At 49.5% G+C, this 25,626-nt stretch overlaps 1 protein-coding gene across 2 annotated transcripts in view; it reads left to right on the top strand.

The window, feature by feature from the left end:
* skic2 (SKI2 subunit of superkiller complex) overlaps nucleotides 1-25,626 on the top strand; it is a 105,593-nt gene that overhangs the window by 27,534 nt on the left and 52,433 nt on the right. Inside the window, exons 5-13 of one of the 2 annotated variants that reach the window (XM_072259403.1) lie at nucleotides 1,726-1,840; nucleotides 5,916-5,990; nucleotides 6,836-6,889; nucleotides 10,264-10,430; nucleotides 14,704-14,844; nucleotides 17,589-17,734; nucleotides 18,091-18,237; nucleotides 19,484-19,568; nucleotides 22,304-22,410. In XM_072259403.1, coding sequence (XP_072115504.1) covers nucleotides 1,726-1,840; nucleotides 5,916-5,990; nucleotides 6,836-6,889; nucleotides 10,264-10,430; nucleotides 14,704-14,844; nucleotides 17,589-17,734; nucleotides 18,091-18,237; nucleotides 19,484-19,568; nucleotides 22,304-22,410 — 1,037 coding nt within the window. The remainder of the gene's footprint in view (nucleotides 1-1,725; nucleotides 1,841-5,915; nucleotides 5,991-6,835; nucleotides 6,890-10,263; nucleotides 10,431-14,703; nucleotides 14,845-17,588; nucleotides 17,735-18,090; nucleotides 18,238-19,483; nucleotides 19,569-22,303; nucleotides 22,411-25,626) is intronic. The other variant, XM_072259404.1, reaches the window with a different exon arrangement.

Below are 25,626 nucleotides of genomic sequence, written 5' to 3'. Positions count from 1 at the left end.
GTGTAGGGTCCCGTGAGGTAAGGACAGGGTGTGAGTGGAGGGTCCTGTGAGGTGAGGACAGGGTGTGAGTGTAGGGTCCCGGGGGGTAAGGACAGGGTGTGAGTGTAGGGTCCCGTGAGGTAAGGACAGGGTGTGCGTGTAGGGTCCTGTGGGGTAAGGACAGGGTGTGAGTGTCGGGTCCCGTGAGGTAAGGACAGGGTGTGAGTGTAGGGTCCTGTGGGGTAAGGACAGGGTGTGCGTGTAGGGTCCTGTGGGGTAAGGACAGGGTGTGAGTGTCGGGTCCTGTGGGGTAAGGACAGGGTGTGAGTGTCGGGTCCCGTGAGGTAAGGACAGGGTGTGAGTGTAGGGTCCTGTGGGGTGAGGACAGGGTGTGCGTGTAGGGTCCTGTGAGGTGAGGACAGGGTGTGAGTGTAGGGTCCTGTGAGGGTAGGACAGGGTGTGAGTGTAGGGTCCCGGGGGGTAAGGACAGGGTGTGAGTGTAGGGTCCCATGAGGTGAGGACAGGGTGTGAGTGTAGGGTCCTGTGGGGTAAGGACAGGGTGTGATTGTAGGGTCCTGTGAGGTGAGGACAGAGTGCGGGTGTAGGGTCCCGGGGGGTAAGGACAGGGTGTGAGTGTAGGGTCCCGTGAGGTGAGGACAGGGTGTGAGTGTAGGGTCCCGTGAGGTGAGGACAGGGTGTGAGGGTAGGGTCCTGTGAGGTGAGGACAGTGTGTGAGTGTAGCGTCCTGTGAGGTAAGGACAGGGTGTGAGTGGAGGGTCCTCTGGGGTAAGGACAGGGTGTGAGTGGAGGGTCCCAGGGGGTAAGGAAAGGGTGTGAGTGGAGGGTCCCGTGAGGTGAGGACAGAGTGCGGGTGTAGGGTCCCGGGGGGTAAGGACAGGGTGTGAGTGTAGGGTCCCGGGGGGTAAGGACAGGGTGTGTGTGGAGGGTCCTGTGGTGTAAGGACAGGGTATGAGTGTAGGGTCCTGTGAGGTGAGGATAGGGTGTGAACACTCAGGTTGGAGGAACAACACCTTATATTCCGTCTGGGTAGCCTCCAACCTGATGGCATGAACATTGACTTCTCAAACTTCCGCTAATGCCCCACCTCCCCCTCGTACCCCATCCGTTATTTATTTATGAACACACATTCTTTCTCTCTCTCTCCTTTTTCTCCCTCTGTCCCTCTGACTATACCCCTTGCCCATACCCTGGGTTCCCCCCCCCCTTCCTTCTCCCCAGACCTCCTGTCCCATGACCCTCTCATATCCCCTTTGCCAATCACCTGTCCAGCTCTTGGCTCCATCCCTCCCCCTCCTGTCTTCCCCTATCATTTTGGATCTCCCCCTCCCCCTCCCACTTTCAAATCTCTTACTCACTCTTCCTTCAGTTAGTCCTGACGAAGGGTCTCGGCCTGAAACGTCGACTGTACCTCTTCCTAGAGATGCTGCCTGGCCTGCTGCGTTCACCAGCAACTTTTATGTGTGTTGTATGTGTATAATGAACTAATGTTAGACAAATTCAGTCGGAAATTATGGCAATCCCAAGCTATCTCATTATATATTCCAAATCCAAAGAATTCCAAAATCTGAATCACTTCCAGCCCCAAGTCTTTTGGATAAAGGGTTCTGGACCATCCGTTGTGATGTGGGTGTGCGTTGTAACGTGTGGGAGGTAAGTGGAATTGTGTGGGTTGGGATTTTTGTGTTGAACATGCCACATGACCTCACCTGCTGTTTCTATCTCCAGGTGTTCCTAAATGATTGCGGGCTCTCGGCCAAGAACTCGCTGTCTCTGCGGAGACCCCCAGGACCCCTGGCTGAGTCTGTACGAGGCAGCTCAACCAATTACCCCTTCTGGCCAGGTACGTTTCCCGAATGTGGTTCAAGCTTATTGTCATCCGGCTGTGCAATTAAACGAAACAACGTTCCTCTGGACTATGGTGCACCCACAAAGCATATATCACACACAGCACATAAACCAAAATATTACCACAAGTATGTAAATATAATTCAAATTGCTTGTCGTGTGCAGCACAGGATCAGTAAACAGCTCACTGTCCCAGTGACGAGACCTTGGTGGTTTTTCTTTCCACATTCAGACATTCTCGTCTGGCACATGGTGTCAGGATTGACCGGGTAACGTTACGAACGTTCCTGACTCGACCCTTGTACTTTTTATGAGGCCGAGTGGCTAGCTCGACACTCAACCCAGCGCGGATGGAAAGCGTGCTCGGGAGTGGCCTGACCTGGATTCGAACTCGGGAACCTTCGCTCTGGAGTCCGGCACTGATCTCACTGTGCCACCAGCCGGCCTTGGTGGTGACCATTGGTCTCACAGCCTGAGGGAAGAGTCTGCTACCTGGTACGGCAGTCCTAGTCCTGATGCTACTGAACAGTGCTGTACAAAAGTCTTAGGCACATGTATACAGCGAGGCCAAGACCTTTGCTGTTTACTGACAGTCTTCTACTGTAATGCCGCTAAAAAAAAACACTGCATGACACGTGACTGATGATAAAGCCAATTCTGATATGTGTCTTTATTGTGGATTCACAGTGGGAAGGGGGCAGGGAGAGGGGAATCATGGTTGGAAAAAGGAGGGAGAGGATATGGAGTGGGAAGCATCAGAGAGGCATTCTGTAATGATCAGTAAACCAGTTATTTGGAATCAAATGACCTTGCTGGGTGTCCCAGGGCTGGGTGTGCCTGCACCCATGCTAACCCCGTCCCTGGCATTGCTTCTCTGCTGCCTGAGCCACACCCTTCCTGTGGCACTCCACACTGACAAATACAGCACTGAGCAAAAGCCTTGGTCACTGCAGATATGTTCACATCGTTGACACTGTTCTCTTGGTGGCTTCCCTCACTAGTCCCCTTCTTGCTTGACTGCGCATACAACAACTGCTGCCTGGATGCTTCACCAATAGCAGCTTTATGGAAGAGTGGCAAAGCGAAAGCCATTGGTGGAAAAAAAACTGACTTGAAATCTTGACTAGAGTTTGTCAGAACGCATGTGGAAGACTCTGAAGTCATCTGGAAGAAGTTTCTATGGCCTGATGAAACCAAAATTGAGCTTTTCAGCCATCGTGCTAGATGTTACGCCAAACACCGCATGTTATCAAAAACACTATCTAAACTGTGGAAAGTGGTGGCGGCTGCGTCCTGCTGTCGGGATACTTCACTACAACAGGTTCCGGAAGGCTTGTAAGGGTAGAGAGTAAAATGAAAGCAGCAGAACACAGGGAAATCCTGGAGGAAAACCTGATGCAGTCTGCAAGAGAATTGCAACTTGGGAGAAGATTTGTTTTTCAGACTTCCAGTATAAAGCCAAAGCTACACAGTAAAGGCTCAAAAACAACAAAGTTTATGTCCTGGAGCGGCCAAGTCAGAGTCCAGACCTCAATCCAATTGAGAATTTGTGACTGGACTTGAAAAGGGCTGTTCACTCACGGTCCCCATGCAATCTGACAGAACTTGAGTAGTTTTAGAAAGAAGAGTGGGGAAAACTTGCAGTGTCCAGATGTGCAAAGCAGGTAGAGACCTATCCACACAGACTCAAGGCTGTAATTGCTGCCAAAGGTGCTACCATCTGCTAAATACTGACTTGAAGGGGGTGAATACTTGTGCAATCAATTATTTTGTGTTTAGTCCTACATATATATTTGTGTGTGTGTGTACACACACTCGCGCACTCTCACTCTCACACTTACACTCTCCCCCACCCCCCCTGGCCTTCTCCCTGCCTTGTACAGCTGCATCCTGGACTTTGTGTCAGATCGCCGGCACGTGGTAAGAGTGGGCTCCTTCATCTCTGCCCCTCTGACCCTCAACACAGGTGCTCCTCAGGGGTCCTAAGCCCCCTCCTTTGATCTCTGTATACCCATGACTCTGCTGCCACCTACAGCTCCAATCAACTAATTAAATTCACTGACAACACTACACTGATTGGCCTTATCTCAAATTATAATGAGGCAGCCTACAAAGAAGAAGTCATCACGTTGACACAGTGCTGTCAAGAAATCAACCTCTCCCTCAATGTTGCAAAAACAAAGGAGCTGGTTGTGGATTAGAGGAGGAACAGAGGCTAACCCCTATTGACATCAGTGGATCTGGGGTTGAGAGGGTGAACGGCTTTCAGTTCCTCAGCATACACGTCACCAAGGACCTCACGTGGTCTGTACATACTGGCTGTATGGTGAAAAAAGCATAACAGCTCCTGTTTCACATCAGACGGGTGAAGAAGTTTAGCATGGGTCCCCAAATTGTAAGGACTTCCTACAGGGGCACAATTGAGAACATCCCGACTGGCTGCATCACTGCCTGGTATGGGAACTGTACCTCCCTCAATCACAGGACTCTGCAGAGAGTGGTGTGGACAGCCCAGCACATCCGTAGTTGTGAACTTCCCACAATTCAGGACATTTACAAAGAAAGGATCATTGGGGACCCGAGTCACCCCAACCACAAACTGTTCCAGCTGCTGCCATCCGGGAAATGGTACTGCAGCATAAAAGCCAGGACCAACATTGACAGCTTCTTCCACCAGACTGATTAATTCATGCTAATACAATTATATTTTTATGCTATATTGACTGTCCTGTTGTACATTGTATTTATTACAAATTGTACATTTAGACAGAGATGTAAAGATTTTTACTCTTTGTGTATGTGAAGAGTATAAGAGATAAAGTCAATTCAATACACACACACACACACTCTCTTAAAACTTTTGCACAGTACTGTACCTCCTTCCTGATGGTAGTGGGTCAAAGAGATTGTGGGATGGGTGGTGGGGATCATCAACAACGCCTGCAATGCTCCCAGTAAATGTCACAAATGGCGATGGATTCCCAGTGTTGGGAAACACGGATTCCAGTGGCCATTCTTCAGCTCTCCACTGCAGGCCTGCTTTTGTTCCTTCAGTCTTGGGGTGTGATAATTGGTACCAGTATTGGTGATGGGCGGTACGGTAGTGTAGTGACGAGCACGATGCCTTCGAGCTCCAGCTGCAATTCCCACCGCAGTTTGTTTGTTGTCCCCACGACCACGTCGTTTTCCTGCAGGCACTCCGGATTGCTTGCACATTCCAAAGATGGTTAGGATTAGTAAGTTGTGGGCATGCTATGTTGGCGCCGGGAGCGTAGCAACACTTGCGGGCTGCCCCCAGCACTCCTTTGGACTGCGCAGGTCTTTGACACAAACAACGCATTTCACTTAAAAGTTGCTGGTGATCGCAGCAGGCTAGGCAACATCTCTAGGAAGAGATGCAGTCGACATTTCGGGCCGAGACCCTTCGTCAGGACTAACTGAAAGAAGAGCATCTGCAGATTTCTTCGTGGTAACGCATTTCACCGTCTGTTTTGAGATACATGTGATAAATAAAGCCAATCTTTAAAGATCTTTAAAAATCCTTATTATTGTCTCTGTTCATCGAGATACAGTGGAGAGTTTGACTTGCATTAATGTTCATACATATTGAATCATTACACAGTGCACTGAGGTAGAACAAGGTAAAACAGTAGCAATGCAGAATACAGCGTAAAAGCTACTGAAAACGTGCAGTAAATGCAAGATTATAATGGGGCGGATCGTCCTTCAGCATGGTGGGATGTGCTGTCAGGTCTTTCTATCTTCTCCCTGATTGGGACCAGGAGAAGAGGGTATGTCCTGGTTTGGTGGGGTCTTTATTCCGCTCTCTACTTTACCAAGTCAGGGAGAAGTGTGGTGGGTCTCTGGAGAGGAGACGGGTTTCTGTCATATGCTGAGCTGTGCCCACAACTCGCTGTGGTCGGGGTCAGAGCAGTTGTCGTATTGTGTTTGTGCCACCTTCCTACACTGTTAGCTGATGATTCTCATTACTCTCCTCCCCCGCTGAACCCTCCCATTACCCCTCACCCCTCAACCCTTCCCACCTCCCCCACCCCCCCACTCCCCTTTAGGGGGCATGGATGAGCCAAGCCTGGATTTGATTCAAACGGAGGATGGCCTCGACGAAGATATCGACTTTGAGAACAGTGTGTGTCTTAGACTGTGGAGAAGGTGGAGGGCTATAGGGGGTGGCAGGGCTGTGGAATGGTGGGTGTGCATGCAAAGTGGGGGGGGGCAGAATTAATAGGGAGAGCTTCAGGATCCCCCCACCAGACCAGGGTGAATATTAAAGATTCAGAAATTTATTCAGCCCCTTTGCCGGTGTTTGGTCCTCTAAACCTTTTCTATCCATCTACCCATCCAAGTGCCTTTTAAAAGTTGCTATTGTCCTTGCCTCATCATTTAACATATGCAGACTACCCTCTGGGTGTAAGAGTTGCCCCCAGGTCCTTTTTAACGGTAGTGTAGCGGCTAGCGCGAAGCTATTACGGCTTGGGGCGTTAGGAGGTTAGAGTTCAATCCCGGCATCCTCTGAAGGAAAGTCTGTACCTTCTTCCCTTATGCATGTGGGTTTTCTCTGGGTGCTCCGGTTACTTCCCACAGTCTAAAGGAGTACCGGTTAGTAGACGAATTGGTCATTAAAAATAGTCCTGTGATTAGTCGGTCGCTGGGCGGCTCAGCTTTGTGGGCTGGAAGAACCTGTTCCATGCTATATCTCTAAGAACAATATATAAAAAAGAAAGCTCTTCCTCCTCTCTCCTCTAGCCCCGCCCGACCCACCCTCACGTTAAACCTGTGCTTTATAGTTCCCTGTTAGATTTAGTTCTGATTTATGCCCTCTCGGAGGGTCTCACTACCCTGGGTGTGGTGGAGGGGGGAGGCGAGTTTTTTGTCTGGGGTGGAATAGGAGGGTGGGTGATGTGGAGGTCCTGCAATCGAGCTGAGCCCCCGCCATTCCCTGCACTGACCCCATGTCCCCTCCCTGTGCTAGATCTACTGACGGTGCCGCCTGGCTGGAAGAAGGGTCTGGACTTCAAGCAAGCGGGTAAGTCCCAGGGTGGGGCGGGGAGTGGGTGCTTCTTTGTGTCAGGGGACTGGTGCCTTGTGGGTGGGGTGGAGTGAAGGGCGTGTGCAGGGAATTGCAACTCTGCCCCTTGCCCTGACGCAGAAAACACGGTGGCTGGGATGTGCACAGCAGCTCCCACAAATAGTAGTGTCCAGACATCCGGCTCACACATCCGCAATAGTAACTGAGGAAGGAATTTTGTCCCTGGTATCCGTTGGTCATCGGACAGCATGGTGTTGGGCCAGCATTTTAACCTCGCCCAAGATCAATCTCACACTTTCTTCCTACAAGAACATCTGCAGATGCTAGAAATCCAAAGCAACACACACAAAATGCTGGACGAACTCAGCAGGTCAGGCAGAAAAGAGTAAATAGTTGACGTTTCGGGCCAAGACCCTTCATCAGGACTGGGGAATAAAAATGAGAAATCAGAGATGGAGGAGGGGAGGAAGATGAACAAAGTGGTAGGTGACCTTTTCTTTCCACATAGCCCTCCAGTTTTTTCTTTCATCCATGTGCCTAACTCAGAGTCTTTTAAATGCCCATATGATTCTGCCTGTACCACCCCTGCGGAGCACTCCACTCTCAGATCTCTCCCCTTTAATTTCCTCTAACCACCTTAAAACTATGTTCTTCGAGAAACAGGCTCTGGCTGTCCACTCCGTCAATGCATTTATCATCTTGTACGTCTCTATCGAGTGTCCTCTCATCAAAGAGAAAAGCTCTAACTCGCTCAACCTTTCCTCAAAAGGCATGCTGTCTAATCCAGGCAGCAAACCGGCACCCTCTTTAAACCTTCCACATCCCATATTAAGGCGACCGGAAGAGCACAGTAATATTAAAGTGCTGTGTAACCAGAGTTTTGTAGAGCTGTAACATTGCATTGCGGCCCTTGAATTCAGTCCACTGACCAATGAAGGCCAACACGCCGTATGCCTTCTTAACCACGCAGTCGACTTGCACAGCAACTTCGCGAGATCGATGGACAATGGACCCTGTGATCCTTCATGCTGCGAAGAATCCTGCAATTAATCCTGTACTCTTCCTTCATGTTAAACCTTCCAAAGAGTGTCACTTCATGCCTATGTATTACTCAGGGTATCAGGGGATATGGGGAAAAAGCCGAAAATTGGAACTAGATGGGTGAATAGTTTAGCTCATGGGGGAGCTGCGGAGCGGACTCGATGGGCCGAATGGCCTACTTCTGCTCCTTTGTCTTCTGATCTTGTGATCTATCCAGATTGAACTCCATCTACATCAGATTCATGTCCCATTGCAGACTGTGAAGACCCTGTGGTGTGAGGTCTTCCACCTTTCTGGCAGTGCAGATCTCCCTTGCTGTTACATAGAAACTAGAACGTGGACAAGTACAGCACAGGAATAGGACCTTTGGCCCACAAAGTTGTGCCAAACCAATTAAATTAGTAATATCGGCAAGTTAATGGTGCCTGGAGATTCATGGCAGGGAGTTTCTCCCTTTTGCCGCCTGCTATCGGGGACACGGGAGTCGATCAACTCGGGACTTTGAGAACTTCTTGTACTGTGCCTGTGGTCTGTCCTTTATCAAATTATGGGATTGCTTTGCACTGCTGTAACTATATGTTATAATTAGATGGTTCTGTCGGTGTTAGTCTTTGGTCTGTCTTGTTTTCTGTGATATCACTCCGGAGAAACATTGTATCATTTCTTAATGCATGTATGCATTTCTAAATGACAATAAAAGAGGACTGAGTGTTCTCATAATCTAATCTAAATAAACGAACCTCTTCTGTTGACAGAATGTCCATTCCCTTCCATTTTCCTCACGTTCACCTGCCTATCTAAAAGTCTCTTAAAATGTTGCTGCTTCTGCAGTGTGTTCGAGGCACCCACCACGCTCTGTGTGAGCCACTCAAATTGCTGGAGAAGCTCAGCAGGCCAGGCAGCAGCTATGGAAGTTAATAAGTAGTTAATGCTTCAGGCTGAGACCCTTCATCAGGACGAGAAAGGAAAGGGGGAGACGTCAGAACAAAAGGTGAGGGGAGGGGAGGAGGACTAGCTAGAAGGTGACAGGTGGAGCCAGGTGGGTGGGAAAGGTAAAGGGCTGGAGAGGAAGGAATCTGATAGAAGAGAAGAGTGGACTATGGGAAAGAGGGAAGGAGGAGGGCCGCCAGGGGAGGTGAGGAGAAGATGTTAAGCAGGAGGCTAGAGGGGGGTATAAAATAGGGAATGGGAGGAAATAAAATTACCGGAAGGTGAAGTCGATTTTCACGCCATCAGGTTGGAGGCTACCCAGATGGAACACAAGATGTTGCTCCCTGACCCTGAGAGTGGCCTAAGTGTTGTCAAAGAGGAGGCCATGGACCGACATGTCAGAACAGGAATGGGGATAGGAATTAAAATGGTTGGCCACTAGGAAATTCCACTTTTGATCGATGGAGTGGAGGTGGTCGACACAGTGGTCCCCCCAGTTTACGTTGGGCCTCATCAGTGTAGAGGAGGCCGCATTGGGAGCACCGGATGCAATAGACAACACAAACAGGTTCGCAGGTGAAGTGTTGCCTCACCTGGAAGGACTGTTTGGGGTCCAGAATGGAGGTGAGGGAGGAGGTGAATGGGCAGGTGTAGCATTTTGGTTGCTTGCATGGATACGTGCCAGGAGGGGTATCAGTGGGGTGGGTCGAGTGGCAAGGGAATCACAGGGGGAGCGATCCTTGTGGTTGTGAAGTCTGGTGAGGTGATATGTTTGCTGGTAGAATCCCGTTGAAGGTGGCGGAACTCTCAGAGAATGATGTGTTGGATGTGGAGGCTCATGGGGTGGTAGATAAGGACAAGAGGGACTCTAGCACTGTAAAGGCAGTGGGAAGATGTGCTGAGCACAGATGTCCAGGAAATGGAGGAGATGAGGGTGAGACCATCATCAATGGTGGAGGAAGGGGAACTCTGTTCTTTGAAGGAGGAGGATATCTCTGATGTCCTGGAAAGGAAGGTCTCATCCTGAAAACTGATGTGGCAGAGGTGAAGGATCTGAGAAAAGGCAATAGCATTTTCCAGTGCTATTCAACCTGATTCTGATATTTTCCAGTCTGGTTTTGATTTTTCAATGTACGTGTGACAAGTAATGCTGATCTTTTTAGACCCTCCTGTCCTTTGTGGAGAGAGACTCATCTACGTCTCAGATGATTTTATAAAGCTTTCCTCCAGTTGCAGCCTGTGCCCTCTAGTCCTGGTAACACCCTAGACAATCTTTTCTGTACTCTCCTTGAGGAGATGAGAGTATGCTCCAGGTTGTCCATCCTGAGTCCAGCTCTGACAAGTCCCTGCAGCTATCTGAGGCTGCTATGGTAACCACCTGTTTCGTCCTCCCCTCACAGGGCCGAAGGCTGTCCCTGGCCTCCTGAGCCTCACAGAGCTCATGGAAGTGACGGACCTTTACCAGCTCGGGTGTTCCGGCGACGAGGAGGAGGAGAGGAACCGGCAAAGTGCAGAGGGGAAGCGGCCCCTGGCTCGAACCAACAGCCTGGAGGAGCTAGTGCTGCAGGTCAGGAAGCCGGGTTGAGAGTTGCCACTGTGACCCCCGAGTTAGGGGGGCTGGTTTGCATGCGAATGTATAATTGTGTGTGTGTGTGTGTGTGTGTGTGTGTGTGTGTATCCAGAGATGTTGGTGTGTATGTTTCTCACCAATTTAGCCCCCTCACCCCCCCGCCCCACTGAGGAAGCCTTCAAGGTATGTGGGTACTTGGGCCCAGACCGCATTTGACCATGGGAAGACTGTAAAACATATGAGAAGAATTAGGCCATCGAGTCTGTTTCACCATTACATCATGGCTGATCCCGGATCCCACTCAACCCCCATACCCCTGCCTTCTCGCCATATCCTTTCAACAATCAGGAGATGATCAACTTCGGCCTTAAATATACGCACGGACTTGGCTTCCACTGCGGTCTGTGACAGAACATTCCACAGATTCACTCTCTCCGGCTAAAATAATTCCTTCTTATCTCTGTTCTTTCCACATCCACCCTATCTAATCCTTTCAATATTCGCAAGGTTTCAGTGAGATCCCCCCCGCATTCTTCTGAATTCCATTCCTCATATGTTAACCCCTTCATTCCCAGAATCATTCTTGTGAACTTCCTCTGGACTCCACCAATGACAACACATCCTTTCTGAGATAGGGACGCCAACGTTTTAACAGTACCCCAGGTGCGGCTTGACTAGTGTCTTTTAAAGCCTTAGCATTATCTCCTTGCTTTTATATTCTATTCCCCTTGAAATGAATGCCAACGTTGCATTTACCACAGACTCAACCTGAAAATTAACCTGAGAGTCTTGCAGGAGGGGCCCTATGTCCCTCTGCATCTCTGATGTTTGCACCTTCTCCCCATTTAGATAGTAGTCCACACTATTCTTCCTTTTACCAAAATGCATTATTATACATTTCCCAACTCTGTATTCCATCTGCCACTTTTTTGCCCATTCTTCCAATTTGTCTAAGTCCTGCTGCAATTGTATTGCTTTCTCAGCACTACCTACCCCTCCACCTATCTTCGTATCATCTGCAAACTTTGCCACAAAGCCATCAATTTCATTATTGAAATCAGTGACAAATAATGTGAAAAGTAGCGGTCCCAATACTGACCCCTGAGGAACACCACTAGTCACTGGCAGCCAAGCAGAAAAGGCTCCCTTTATTCCCACTCACTGCCTCCTGCCTGTCAGCCATTCTTCTATCCATGCCTGTATCTTTCCCAAAACACCATGGGATTTTATCTTGTTAAGCAGCCTCATGTGTGGCACCTTATCAAATGCCTTCTGAATATCTAAGTAAATGACATCCACTGCCTCTCCTTTGTCCACCCTGCTTGTTACTACCTTGAAGAACTCTTAACAGATTTGTCAGGGAAGAATTCCCTTGACAGAAACAATGCTGACTTGTTTTATCGTTAGTCTCCAAGTAGCCCGAAACCTCATCCTTAATAATAGCCACCTCTGCCCTGCCGTCAGTCCCCAGTATCCCCCTCCAATCGACCTGACAAGCTCCTCTCTCGTGCCTCTGTAATTCCATTGCAATACTGATACATGTGACTTGTGCTTCTCCCTCTCAAATTGCAGTATGAATTTACATTAAGCTCCCTAATAAGATCTGGGTTTTTTCACAACACCCAATCTAGGATAGTCTTTCCCTGAGTAGGATCAAGCACAACCTGCTCTAAAAAGCCATCTCATAGGCAGCCAACAAATACCTTCTCTTGCGATCCAACGCCAACCTGATTTTCCCAATCCCCTTGCATATTGAAGTCCTCAATTACAATTGTAACATTACCCTTATTACATGCCTTTTCCAGCTCCCTTTGCAATCTCAATCCCACATCTTGGCTACTATTTGGAGGCCTATATATGATTCCCATAATGGTTTATTTCAGCCTTGCAATTTCTTAATTCCACCCATAAAGATTCAACATTCTCTGATATTATGTCACCTCTTTCTAATTCCATCTCTTACCAACAGAGCCACACCACTGGTTTTGCCTCCCTGCCTGTCCTTTTGATATAAAATATATTCTTAGGTATTAAACCCCCAACTGTGGCCTTCTTTCAGCCACGACTCATTGATGCCCTCAATGTCATACCGACCCATCTCTAATCGTGCCACGTGTTCACCCACCTTATTCTGAATGCTACACGCATTTAAATACAGCACCTTCAGTCCTGCATTCTTCGCCCTTTTGGCTTTTTGCCTCTGGTACAATTTAAATTTATACCCTATCATTGGCTTGTCCTTCCTTACATATCACATATTACATCACCTACTTCTAAACCTGCTGGCTCACCATCAGCTCTATCGTACTGGTTCCTGTCTCCCTGCCATGTTAGTTTAAACCACTCCCAACTTCTTTAGGACACTCGGGTTCAAATGCAACACTGAATCCCTGTACCTGCTCCAATTCTTCAGCCATGCATTTATCAGCTACCTCATTCTATTCCTATCCTCACCGTCACATGACACAGGCAGCAATTCATACATTACTACTCTTGAAGTCCTGCTTTTCAACTTCCTTCCTAACTCTCTGTATTCCGTTTTCAGGACGACCTCCCTTTTACTACCTATACCGTTGGTACCAATATGTACCACGACCTCTGGCTGCTCACCCTCCCATTTCAGGATATTGTGGATGCGTTCAAAAACATCGTAGGCCTTGGCACCTGGGAGGCAAACTACTGTCCATGTTTCTTTTCTGCATCTACAGAATTGCCCATCTGTCCCCCCTGACTATAGTGTCCCCTATTACTGTTCTCATCAGTTCCCTGCCCTTCTGAGCCACAGAGGCACGGCCACTGTTGTTTCCCCCAGGTTGGTCATCCCACAACAGTGCTGGAAATGGAGTACTTATTGTTGAGGGGGACGGCCACAGGTGGGCTCTCTGCTGTCTGACGTTCTCCCTTCCCTCTACTGACAGTCACCCATTTATCTGTCTCCTTTAGACTTGGGGTGACCACCTCCCTGTAGCTCCTGTCTATCACCTCTTCACTTTCCCTAACAAGCCGAAGGTCATCAAGCTGCAGCTCCAGTTCCCTAACATAGTCTCTAAGGAGCTGCATCTCGATGCACCTGGTGCGGATGTGGCCATCAGGGAGGCTGTTAATCTCCTGGAAATCCCACATCTGACACCCAGAACAGAGCACTGGCCCTGTAGACATACCCTCTATTCTTTCTTGTTAAATAAGAAAAAAGAAATAAGAAATGAACTTACCTACTTGCCTTGCCCCTGCCTGTTCTTGCTGAAGCCCTGTTGAGCCAAAGGCTTGCTACTCTGACTCAGACCGGTCCCATAATGACCGCTCTGCTAGACAGTACCCCTCTTTTAAAGCTCTTCGCCCGACTTGTGCGGGAACACTTTTCCCACGTCTGCGCAGTACTCCAATCAGTGACTGGAAGGGCAGCATACTTTTAGTCCCTGGTGTAACAGGAGGGGTGGAAGGGGCTTGGAGAGTCAGGCAGGAGCGTAAAGCCCGAGGCACGGAATCAGCGGCATTCCGTGGGACAGCAAGGTGAAAGGGCCTAAAGGTCAAGTCTTCCCATTTTGCACCCTTCCCTACTCTTGCTCGCTTCCCGTGACCCGGATAGGAGGGATGAGCTCCAGTGGAGGGAGGAAGTGAGTGATGGGCACACCATCCAGAACACAGGCAGCTCTGTGGAGCAGGGGTGATGGCCATTCAGCCCATTCCATTCGAGGGGATAGCAAGGAGACTAAACTTGACTCAACTAGTCTGAGGACCTGAGCGCTTGAAGCAAGGAAGGCCGTATTACATCGGAGCAGAATCAGGCCATTTGGCCCATCGAGTCTGCTCTGCCCATGGGCGCCACGGTTAGCGAGATGCTATGATACTCGGAGTTCAATTCCAACACTGTCTGTAAGGAGTTTGTATGTTTTCGCTATGACCACTTGGGTTTTTCCCCCAGAGTCCTTCCTGGTTAGTAGGTTAATTGGTCATTGTGAATCGTTCTGTGATCGGGTTAAGGTTAAGTTGCTGGGTGATGCAGCTTCTTGTGCTGGAAGGGCCTGTTCTGTGCTGCATCTCAATAAATAAAAAATAATTAGATTTATTATCCCTCTCAGCCCCATTCTCCTGCCTTCTCCCAGTAACCTTCGATGTGCTGGCTAATCAAGAACCTATGTCAGCCTCCTCTTTAAATATACCCAATGACTTGGCGTCGACAGCTGCCTGTGCCAGTGAATTCCATAGAAACACCACACTCTGCCTAGGGAGAGCGTGCCTTCTCTCTGGTTGACGCCCCTTCTCTCCGCAGAAGGTGAGCACGTCTCCTCCGGCCGCGGGCAGCAAGAAGGAAGAGGAGGTGGTGCTGGAGAAGGAGCAGTGGGCAGTGCCGGTTGACGTCAGCACACCCGTGGACGACTTCTACAAACGTATCCCGGAGCCGGCCTTCAAGGTGAGACCCTGTCCCATGTAGTCAAGTTCAAGGTTAGTGTTAATTCACCTAATTCTTCCTGTGGGGCCCAGGTACGTACAACAGAAAATACATACACGCCGCTTATAGATACAAAAGCACATACAGTCATAAAAATATTAGCACATGCCCCTGAGTGTCAAGGCTTGAAGTTCAATGGTGCTGGAGCCACGTTCCAGCAGTTCCTCACCCAGCTTCTCTTCCACCGAGTGAACACGAGATTAGCACTGACGAGAGAGCCAGCTCAGAATGCAGCACACTTCTGTTGTCTGCAGCACCGCCTCCAGCACTCACTCCCCTGGGTACAATGCTGTGGTAAAAAAGGCCTCGTCCCTGCAACAACAAAGGCCACACAGCTTCCCCGTTGTCGGCCTCCCCAATAAGCCAGTGAACTCGGCTTGCAGTGCCAATGTCCACTGGGGTCTTGCAACATTTGCACCTTTTACTGGACCCAGAGAGGATGCTGTGACCTAGCACACCACTGTTTAACGGAGTACCACTTACATTCAAATCTCCGTAAAACATAGGAGAAGAATGAGGGTATGCAGCCCATCGAGTATGCTCTGCCATTCCATCATGGCTGGTCCTGGATCCCACTCAACCCCATACACCTGCCTTCTCAGTATTTCCTTTGATGCCCGACCAGTCAGGAAACTGTCAACTTCCGCTTCAAATATACCCACAGATTTGGCCTCCACTGCAGTCTGTGGCAGAGCATTCCATGATTCACCAGCTAAAAAAATTCCTCCTTACCTCTGTTCTAAAGGATCGCCCTTCAATTTTGATTCTGTGCCCTTTAGTTCTCGATACTCCCACCATAGGAAACATCCTCTTCATATCCACTTTTTCAATGAGATTCCCCTTCTTTATTCTAAACTCCATTGAGTGCAGGCCCAAAGCTGCCAAACGACCCCCAAATGTTAAACCTTCATTTCCGGAATCAGTACTCCAAGTGTGGCCTGACTAGTGTCTTATAAAGCCTCAGCGTTATCTCCTTGTTTTTATATTCTATTCTTCTTTAAATAAATGTCAACATCATATTTGCCTTCTTCACCCACCGACTCAACCTGCAAATTAACCTTCTGGGAGTCTTGCACGAGGACTCTCACGTCCCTTGGCATCTCCGATGTTCGAATTTTCTTCCCACTTAGATAATAGTCCGCACTATTGTTCCTTTTACCAAAATGCATTATCATACATTTCCCAACCCTGTATTCCATCAGCTACTTCTTGCCCAGTTTTCCAATTTGTCAAAGTCCTGCTGCAATTGCATTACTTCCTCAGCACTACCTACCCCTCCACCTATCTTGTAGTGATCCCAGTACGGACCCCTCCGTATGAGGATAGGTTGAGTGAACTCGGCCTTTTCTCCTTGGAGCGTTGGAGGATGAGAGGTGACCTGATAGAGGTGTTTAAGATGATGAGGGCTATTGATGGTGTGGATAGTCAGAGGCTTTTTCCCAGGGCTGAAATGGCTGACACGAGAGGGCAGAGTTTCCAGGTGCTTGAACATAGGTACCGAGAGGATGTTAGAGGTCAGTTTTTCACACAGAGCAGTGGGGAATTGTGCCCTGTGGGAGGGGGTGGTGTTGGGTTTTGGAGGTAAGGAAGGGGGGAATGATGCCCTGTGGGAAAAGTGGGTTTAGGAGTAAAGAAGGGGGGAATTGTGCCCTGTGGGAGAGGTGGTGGTGATTTGGGGCGTAAGGAAGGGGGGGGGAATTGTGCCCTGTAGGAGAGGTGGTGGTGATTTGGGGGGTAAGGAAGGGTGGGGAATTGTGCCCTGTGGGAGAGGTGGTGGTGATTTGGGGCGTAAGGAAGGGGGGTGGAATATGCCCTGTGGGAGAGGTGGTGGTGATTTGGGGCGTAAGGAAGGGGGGGGGGAATTGTGCCCTGTAGGAGAGGTGGTGGTGATTTGGGGAGTAAGGAAGGGTGGGGAATTGTGCCCTGTGGGAGAGGTGGTGGTGATTTGGGGCGTAAGGAAGGGGGGGGAAATATGCCCTGTGGGAGAGGTGGTGGTGATTTGTGGGGTAAGGAAGGGGGGGGAATTGTGCCCTGTGGGAGAGGTGGTGGTGATTTGTGGGGTAAGGAAGGGGGGGGGAATTGTGCCCTGTGGGAGAGGTGGTGGTGATTTGGGGCGTAAGGAAGGGGGGGGGGAATTGTGCCCTGTGGGAGAGGTGGTGGTGATTTGGGGTGTAAGGAAGGGGTGAAATATGCCCTGTGGGAGAGGTGGTGATTTGGGGGGTAAGGAAGGGGTGAAATATGCCCTGTGGGAGTGGTGGTGGTGATTTGGGGGGTAAGGAAGGGGGGGGAATTGTGCCCTGTGGGAGAGGTGGTGATTTGGGGGGTAAGGAAGGGGTGAAATATGCCCTGTGGGAGTGGTGGTGGTGATTTGGGGGGTAAGGAAGGGGGGGGAATTGTGCCCTGTGGGAGAGGTGGTGATTTGGGGGGTAAGGAAGGGGTGAAATATGCCCTGTGGGAGTGGTGGTGGTGATTTGGGGGGTAAGGAATTGGGAGAATTGTGCCCTTTAGGAGGGGTGAAGGTCTAGGGGTTTGGAGAGGGGAGAGGTTGGGCAGGGCCCTTCCCTGTGGAGGGGTGGTGTGTTCTGTTCTCAATGGGGTGTGGGTGTTATGCCCTGTGGGAGGAGCAGAGGTGAGCGGGAGCTGTACTGACCCTGGGGTCTCACTCTTGTAACTAACTTATCACAACCTCAACTGCCTTACCCCAGTGGCCATTCGAGCCCGATGTCTTCCAGAAGCAAGCCATCCTCCGCCTCGAGTCCCGTGACTCTGTCTTTGTGGCCGCCCACACCTCCGCTGGCAAGACCGTGGTCGCTGAGTACGCCATTGCCCTCTCCCAGAAGCACATGACTAGGTGAGATCCCAGACCCTCCCGTCCCGTCTGCTTCCTCACGCTTTACCTTACCAGTGTTCGGGGTTCTACTTTCGCTACTGTCTGTAAGGAGCTTGTACGTTCTTTGCGTGGCTGCGTGCCTTTACTCCAGACGCTCAAGGGCAAAGATTAGCGTTATTTATCGCACGTGCAACGAAATGTGCAGTGAAATGTGTCGTTTGCAGTTTGAGGGTCTGCTGGGGGCAGCCTGCAGGTGTCGCCACGCTACCAGTGCTAACGTAACGTGCCCTCAGCTCACTAAGCCGAACTCGAACATCTTTGGACTGAAGGAAGACACCAGCGTTCTGTCTGGTAATGAGTGTGAACCCTCTCTGTAGGACCATATACACATCCCCAATCAAGGCCTTGTCCAATCAGAAGTTCAGGGACTTCAAGAACACCTTCAAAGACGTTGGGCTGCTGACAGGAGATGTGCAGTTACATCCCGAAGCCTCCTGCCTCATCATGACCACAGAGATCCTCAGGTCAGTCTCTGTGACTCGCCCGCCGCCTCTCACTGCCCAATGTCCCCCCTCTCCCTACCCGTCCTGTCCCATCCCAGTTTCCCTCTCACCGTTCCCTCCCTCTCACATGTTCCATGTCTCCCCTCTCTCCCCTCTCTCCCCATCCCATCTCATGTCCCCTCCGTCCCCTCCGTCCCCTCCCTCACCTCTCTCCTCTCCCTCCCCGTCCTGCCCTATGTCCCCTCGCTCCCTTCCCTCCACATCCCATCCCATCCCATGTCCCCTCTCTCCCTTCCCTCCCCTCCCCTCCTGTCCCATTCCATGTCCCCTCTCACCCTTCCCTCCCCTCCCCTCCTGTCCCATCTCATGTCCCCTCTCTCCCTTCCCTCCCCTCCCCTCCTGTCCCATTTCATGTCCCCTCTCTCCCTTCCCTCCCTTCCCCTCCTGTCCCATCTCATGTCCCCTCTCTCCCTTTCCTCCCCTCCCCTCCTGTCCCATCTCATGTCCCCTCTCTCCCTTCCCTCCCCTCCCCTCCTGTCCCATTCCATGTCCCCTCTCTCCCTTCCCTCCCCTCCCATCCCATCCCATGTCCCTTCTCTCCCTCCCCCCCATCCCATGTCCCCTTTCTCCCTCTCTCCCCTCCCGTCCCATCTCACGTCCCCTCTCTCACTTCCCTCCCCGTTCCGTCCTATGTCCCTTCTCTCCCCATCCCGGAAGACTGGAGGATTGCAAATGTCACTCCACTCTTTCAGAAGGTAGATAGTAAAAGAAAGGATAATGTAGGCAGGGGTAGCCAACCGTGGCTGACAAGGGGAGTTAAGGACTGCCTAAAAGCTGAGGTAATGTAGTAAAAGTGAGTGAGAAGTTGAATGGTTGGAAAGCTTTTAAAATGCAAAAAAAAAAGGCAACTAAAAAGCTGTAAGAAGGGACAAGATGAAATGTGACAGCAAACTAGCCAATAATATAAAGCAGGATACCAAAAGATTTTTCAGTTATATAAGGAATAAAAGGGAGGTGAGAGTTGATATTGGACCACTGGAAAATGATTCCCCCCCCCCCCCCCCCACTCCCACCCCAGGAAGGGTCCTCCGCCACATCTCCCTCACACCCTGGCTCACGAGAGTCTTCCCACACCCCCAAGGATCGGTCCCCAGCACGCACAGGTGAGCGAGTCAATCGCAGGCAGGTGGGATTCGCGGTGGGTGGCATGGGTAGGACAGGCTGAAGGGTCTGCCGGACTCTACCACTGACCTCATGTCTCCTGCAGGTCCATGCTGTACAACGGCTCTGATTTGATCCGGGACCTGGAGTGGGTCATCTTCGATGAGGTTCACTATGTCAACGATGTCGAGGTGGGTGTAACCCGTCAGGATGTGAAGAGGTGCCTCTCCCCCCACCAACTCAAGGAACTGGTCCCTCAGCAGCCTTTCCCCCACACCCCCACAGCCACTCCCCTCCCCAAGGTCCCAAGGATTCTTCCTGTAAATGGCTTTGTTTCCCAAAGGCCACAGACTCCCTGCCTCCGAGTTCTTTTACTCTGCTCCGTTGCCTCCCGTTCTTCCAGCGGGCAGTCCTGCTGATCTTGCGATTTGGACAGTACAGGCCACGATGATGAACTCTTACTGTACTCTAATACCAACTGGCCTGTGGTGCAGTGGCTTCAGTGCAGGTGGTCCTGAGTTCAAATCCGGCCGTGTTCCAAGCTGGACCGCAGCAGGAAGAAAACCTACTTCCGTATCTTGCCACAGAAACCCTGCAGAGAATCACACCATCCGTAGGGTCACCATGAGTCGATGGTGACTCGACGGCACTCAACAACAAGATCAATCTACCTCTTCCCTCCCTTTATGACCTCCATTTTTGTATCATCTATATAGTGATAGTCATACTTTATTGATCCTGGGGGAAATTGGTTTTTGTTACAGTTGCACCATAAATAATAAATAGTAATAGAACCATAAATAGTTAAATAGTAATATGTAAATTATGCCAGTAAATTATGAAATAAGTCCAGGACCAGCCTATTGGCTCAGGGCGTCTGACCCTCCAAGGGAGGAGTTGTAAAGTTTGATGGCCACAGGCAGGAATGACTTCCTATGACGCTCTGTGTTGCATCTCGGTGGAATGAGTCTCTGGCTGAATGTACTCCTGTGCCCACCCAGTACATTATGTAGTGGATGGCAGACATTGTCCAAGATGGCATGCAACTTGGACAGCATCCTCTTTTCATGTCCAGTTCCATCCCCACAACATCACTGGCCTTATGAATGAGTTTGTTGATTCTGTTGGTGTCTGCTACCCTCAGCCTGCTGCCCCAGCACACAACAGCAAACATGATCGCACTGGCCACCACAGACTCGTAGAACATCCTCAGCATCGTCCGGCAGATGTTAAAGGATCTCAGCCTTCTCAGGAAATAGAGACAGCTCTGACCCTTCTTGTAGACAGCCTCAGTGTTCTTAGACCAGTCCAGTTTATTGTCAATTCATATCCCCAGGTATTTGTAATCCTCCACCATGTCCACACTGACCCCCTGGGTGGAAACAGGGGTCAGCAGTACCTTAGCTCTCCTCAGGTCTACCACCAGCTCCTTAGTCTTTTTCACATTAAACTGCAGATAATTCTGCTCACACCATGTGACAAAGTTTCCTACCGTAGCCCTGTACTCAGCCTCATCTCCCTTGCTGATGCATCCAACTATGGCAGAGTCATTCGAAAACTTCTGAAGATGACAAGACTCTGTGCAGTAGTTGAAGTACTATATGCCTATTTAAGAGTCTGTTAAATGTCCTAATGTGTCTGCCTCTCCCACGGAATGGCCTAATTCTGCTCCTGTGTCTTACGGTCAAACTGTTGAAATTGAACTCACATCTTCCACTTCCACTGGCATCTCATTCTGCACTCTCACCACCCTCTGAGTGAAGACGTTCCCCTCGGGTTCTCCTTAAACATTTCACCTTTCACCCTTTAACCCCTGACCAGTGATGGTGAGGATAATATGGAGAAGGCAATCTGTATAATGTGGCATTCTCTGAGAGTTCGTCGGTAGTGGGTGGTTGTGAGCAAGTTCTAACAGGTTGCATCACCGTCTGGCAGGGAGGGGCCACTGCACAGGATCGGAAAAAGTTGCCGAAAGTTGTAAACTCACTCAGCTCCATCACCGGCACCTGCCTCCCCACCATCCAGAACACCTTCGAAAGGCCATGCCACAAAAAAGCAGCATCTTTCACCCAGGACCCCCATCACCCATCACCCATCTTCTCATTGCTGCCATCGAGGAGGAGGTACAGGAGCCTGAAGGCAAACACTCAACGTATCAGGAACAGCTTCTTCCCCTCCACCAACAGATTTCTGATTGGACCATGAATCCGTATACACTACCTCAGGTTTTCTCTGTCTGTTTTTGCATTACTTACTTAATTTAAATAATTAAGTCTCGAAGAAGGGTCTCAGCTCAAAATTATTCATTTCCATAGTTGCTGCCTGTCCTGCTGAGTCCCTGCAGCATTTTTTGTGTGTGTGTGTGTGTGTGTGTTGCTTTGGATTTCCAGCAACTGCAGACTTTCCCATGATTTCCAATCCTGTGCATTTAATTTAAATTTTTATATATAGTTATTGTATTGGGTTGTAGGGTGGAGATGCGTCTCTACCAGGTGTGAGGTGCTCCTTCCCTCCGCTAGCCTGCAGGTCACCCTTGGGCAAGGTGTAGCACCTGCTTAGCTCCCCTGCGCAGGGTCACGTGAAGCCATGGGTGCAACTGCTGTACGTTTGTATGAGTAGCTGGTGCACATCACAAGTCCTGGGTATGTGACCACTGACTATTGATAATGGCTGCGGTCACCCATCTTAAGTCACTGTCCAGAGGAAGACGATGGCAAGCCAGAATTAGCCAAGAATAATTGTGGTCATGGATGAGACCAGTTGCCCATGTCCTACAACGTGGCACACGATGATGATGATACTAATGTGTAGTTTTATTGTTATGTATTTCAATGTACTGCTGCCACAAAACCACAGATTTCATGACAGATGCCAGTGATGTTGATAATCAGAATCAGGCTGAGTCTCTCTCTTTCCCCTCCCGCAGAGAGGCGTGGTGTGGGAGGAGGTTCTGATTATGCTTCCAGACCACGTGAATCTCATCCTGCTGAGTGCCACCGTGCCCAACACTCTAGAGTTTGCCGACTGGATTGGGTGAGTGTGTTCGGGTCTGTCTGTGCGTGTGCCCCTCTCACCCTCTCCTCTGGCAACAGCAGTGCATTGTCTACAGAATGTATAGCAACCACCTCTCCAGACCCATTGCCTGTCCCTCTGAAGGGGACCGGTTTGCGGTCAATACAAAGATAGGTGGAGACGCAGGAGGGCTTGAACTAATTTTGTGGGTAAGTCATACCTGATCAATTTCCCAGATTATAAGGTAGTTACCAGTGCAAAATGACTTTCACAACCTTTTTGCTGAAACTGTGCAGTTGAAAAAGGATCTAGTGCTTTCCCAGCACATATGACGCACAAATTCCTCTTCACCGTGTAGATGACGGAGTTTGTCAATGAAACGTCGGTTAAAATGGATACCTGGACCCAGCTGGAAGCCTGAGAGAAGTGTACGTGTTTGTAGTTATTTAGTTATTTGATAAGACCACATTTGGAGTGCAATGTAGTCTTGCTTAAAAGAGTATATACCTGCCTTACAGAGGGTTCAGCAGCTGTTTTGTTTAGAGATACAGCACAGTAACAGGTCCTTCCAGCCTAATGAGCCCGTGCTGCCCATTACCCCCGCATGACCCATTAACCGACCAGTGGTCGCATCTTTGGAATGTGGGAGGAAACCAGAGCATCTGGAGTAAACCCACCCAGTCACGGGGAGAAAGAACAAACTCCTGACAGATGGCGACCAAGTTGAGCCCAGACGTTAAAGCATTTTGCTAAACACGTGCTGCCTCTGAAGCCAGAGGTATATTTCTAGATTACTACCCATGCCACGCATCAGTGAGGGTAGAAACAGGATGGTTTGACAGATAAATGTGTGGCTGAGAAGTTGGTGCAGGGGGCAGGGCTTCAGGTTCTTGGATCGTTGGGATTTCTGGGGGAGGTATGACCTGTACAAAAGGGACAGGTTGCACCTGAACCTGAGGGGCAGCAATATTCTTGCGGGCAGGTTTGTTAGAGCTATTGGGGAGGGCTTAAACTAATTTGGTGGGGGGGGTGGGAACTGAAGAGAAGGGACACAGGTTAGGACAGATGGTTAAAAAAAGTAAAGATAGCGTGCAGTCAGACTGTCAGGAAGGGCAGGCAGGTGATGGGACAAAATTGTAGCCACCAGGGTAAGTATCAGTATCATTGGGAATGCAGAATCAAGAAGAGTAGCAAATACAGCTCTCAAAGTGTTATATCTCAGTGCACAAAGTACAAGAGATAAGGTGGATGAACTTGTTGCACTTCGACAGATAGTCCAAAAGACCACAAGACATTAGGAGGAGAATTAGGCCACTCAGCCATCGAGTCTGCTCTGCCATTCCATTGTGGCTGATCCCGGATCCCACTCAACCCCACACACCTGCCCTTTGATGCTCTGACCAATCAGGAAACTACCAACTTCCGCTTTAAATATTCCCACAGACTTGGCCTGTGGCTGAATATTGCACAGATTTGCTACTCTGGCCAAGAAGATTCCTCCTTACCTCTGATCTAAAAGGAGCCCCTCAAATTTGAGGCTGTGCCCTCTAGTTCTGGATGCCCCCACCATAGGAAACATCTCCACATCCAACTTATCTAGTCCCTTCAACACTTGGTAGGTTTCAGTGAGATCCCCTGCCTCCTACATTCCAGTGAGTACAGGTCCAGAGCTGCCAAACACTCCTCAAGTGTTAACCCCTTCATTCCCGGAATCATCCTCATGAACCTCCTCTGGACTCTCTCCAATGACAACACATCCTGTCTGAGATATGGGGCCCAAAACTGACAATACTCCAAGTGCAGACTGAGGCTCAGCTTTATCTCCTTGCTTTTATATTCTATTCCCCTTGAAATAAATGCCAACATTGTCTTCTTTACCATAGATTCAATCTGTAAACTAACCTTCTGGGAGTCTTGCACGAGGACTCACAAGTCCCTTTGCACCTCTGATGTTTGAATTTTCTCCCCATTTTGATAACAGTCTGCACTGTTTTTCCTTTTACAAAAATGCATTTTTATACATTCTTGGAATTCTTTGAGAAGATTACACATAAAGGGGATGTGGTCAATATTGTATATTTGGATTTTCAGACATGGTGCCACACATGAGGCTACTTGCCAAGTTGTGAGGGCATAGTATTACGGGAAAGTTACTGGCATGGTTAGAGCATTGGCTGATGAGTAGGAGGCAGCAAGTGGGAATAGCCGTTTCTGGTTACCTGCTGGTGACGAGGGAGGTTCTGCAGGGACCACCTCTTTTTATGTAGTCTATCAATGATTTAGATGATGGAATTTGTACCCAAGTTTGCAAAAGGATTCGAAGATTGGTGTGGAGGCAGGTAGTGTTAAGGAAGCAAGTAGGATGCAGAAACAGAAAATAGGTGCAGGAGTAGGCTATTCGGCCCTTCGAGCCTGCATCGCCATTCAGTATGATCATGGCTGATCATCCAACTCAGAACCCTGTACCAGCCTTCTCTCCATACCCCCGATCCCTTTAGCCACAAGGGCCATATCTAACTCCCTGTTAAATATAGCCAATGAACTGGCCTCAACTGCTTCCTGTGGCAGAGAATTCCACAGATTCACCACCCTCTGTGTGAAGAAGTTTTTCCTCATCTCGGTCCTAAAAGGCTTCCCCTTCATCCTCAAACTGTGACCCCTCGTTCTGGACTTCCCCAACATCGGGAACAATCTTCCTGCATCTAGCCTGTCCAATCCCTTTAGAATTTTATACGTTTCAATAAGATCCCCCCTTAATCTTCTAAATTCCAACGAGTATAAGCCTAGTCGATCCAGTCTTTCATCATATGAAAGTCCTGCCATCCCAGGAATCAATCTGGTGAACCTTCTTTGTACTCGCTCTATGGCAAGGATGTCTTTCCTCAGATTAGGGGACCAAAACTGCACACAATACTCCAGGTGTGGTCTCACCAAGGCCTTGTACAACTGCAGTAGTACCTCCCTGCTCCTGTACTCGAATCCTCTCGCTATAAATGCCAGCATACCATTCGCCTTTTTCACCGCCTGCTGTACCTGCATGCCCACTTTCAATGACTGGTGTATAATGACACCCAGGTCTCGTTGCACCTCCCCTTTTCCTAATCGGTCACCATTCAGATAATCTGTTTTCCTGTTTTTGCCACCAAAGTGGATTTAGACAGATTAGGAGATTGGGCAAGAGAGTGGCAAGTGAAATACAATGTTGGAAAATGCATGGACATGTACTTTGATAGTAGA

Source organism: Mobula birostris, chromosome 5 (genome assembly GCF_030028105.1).
Source record: "Mobula birostris isolate sMobBir1 chromosome 5, sMobBir1.hap1, whole genome shotgun sequence".
In the NCBI taxonomy this organism is placed as follows: Eukaryota; Metazoa; Chordata; class Chondrichthyes; order Myliobatiformes; family Myliobatidae; genus Mobula; species Mobula birostris.
The sequence above is the reverse complement of the archived record's forward strand: the minus strand, read 5'-3'. Positions and strand labels throughout refer to the sequence as shown.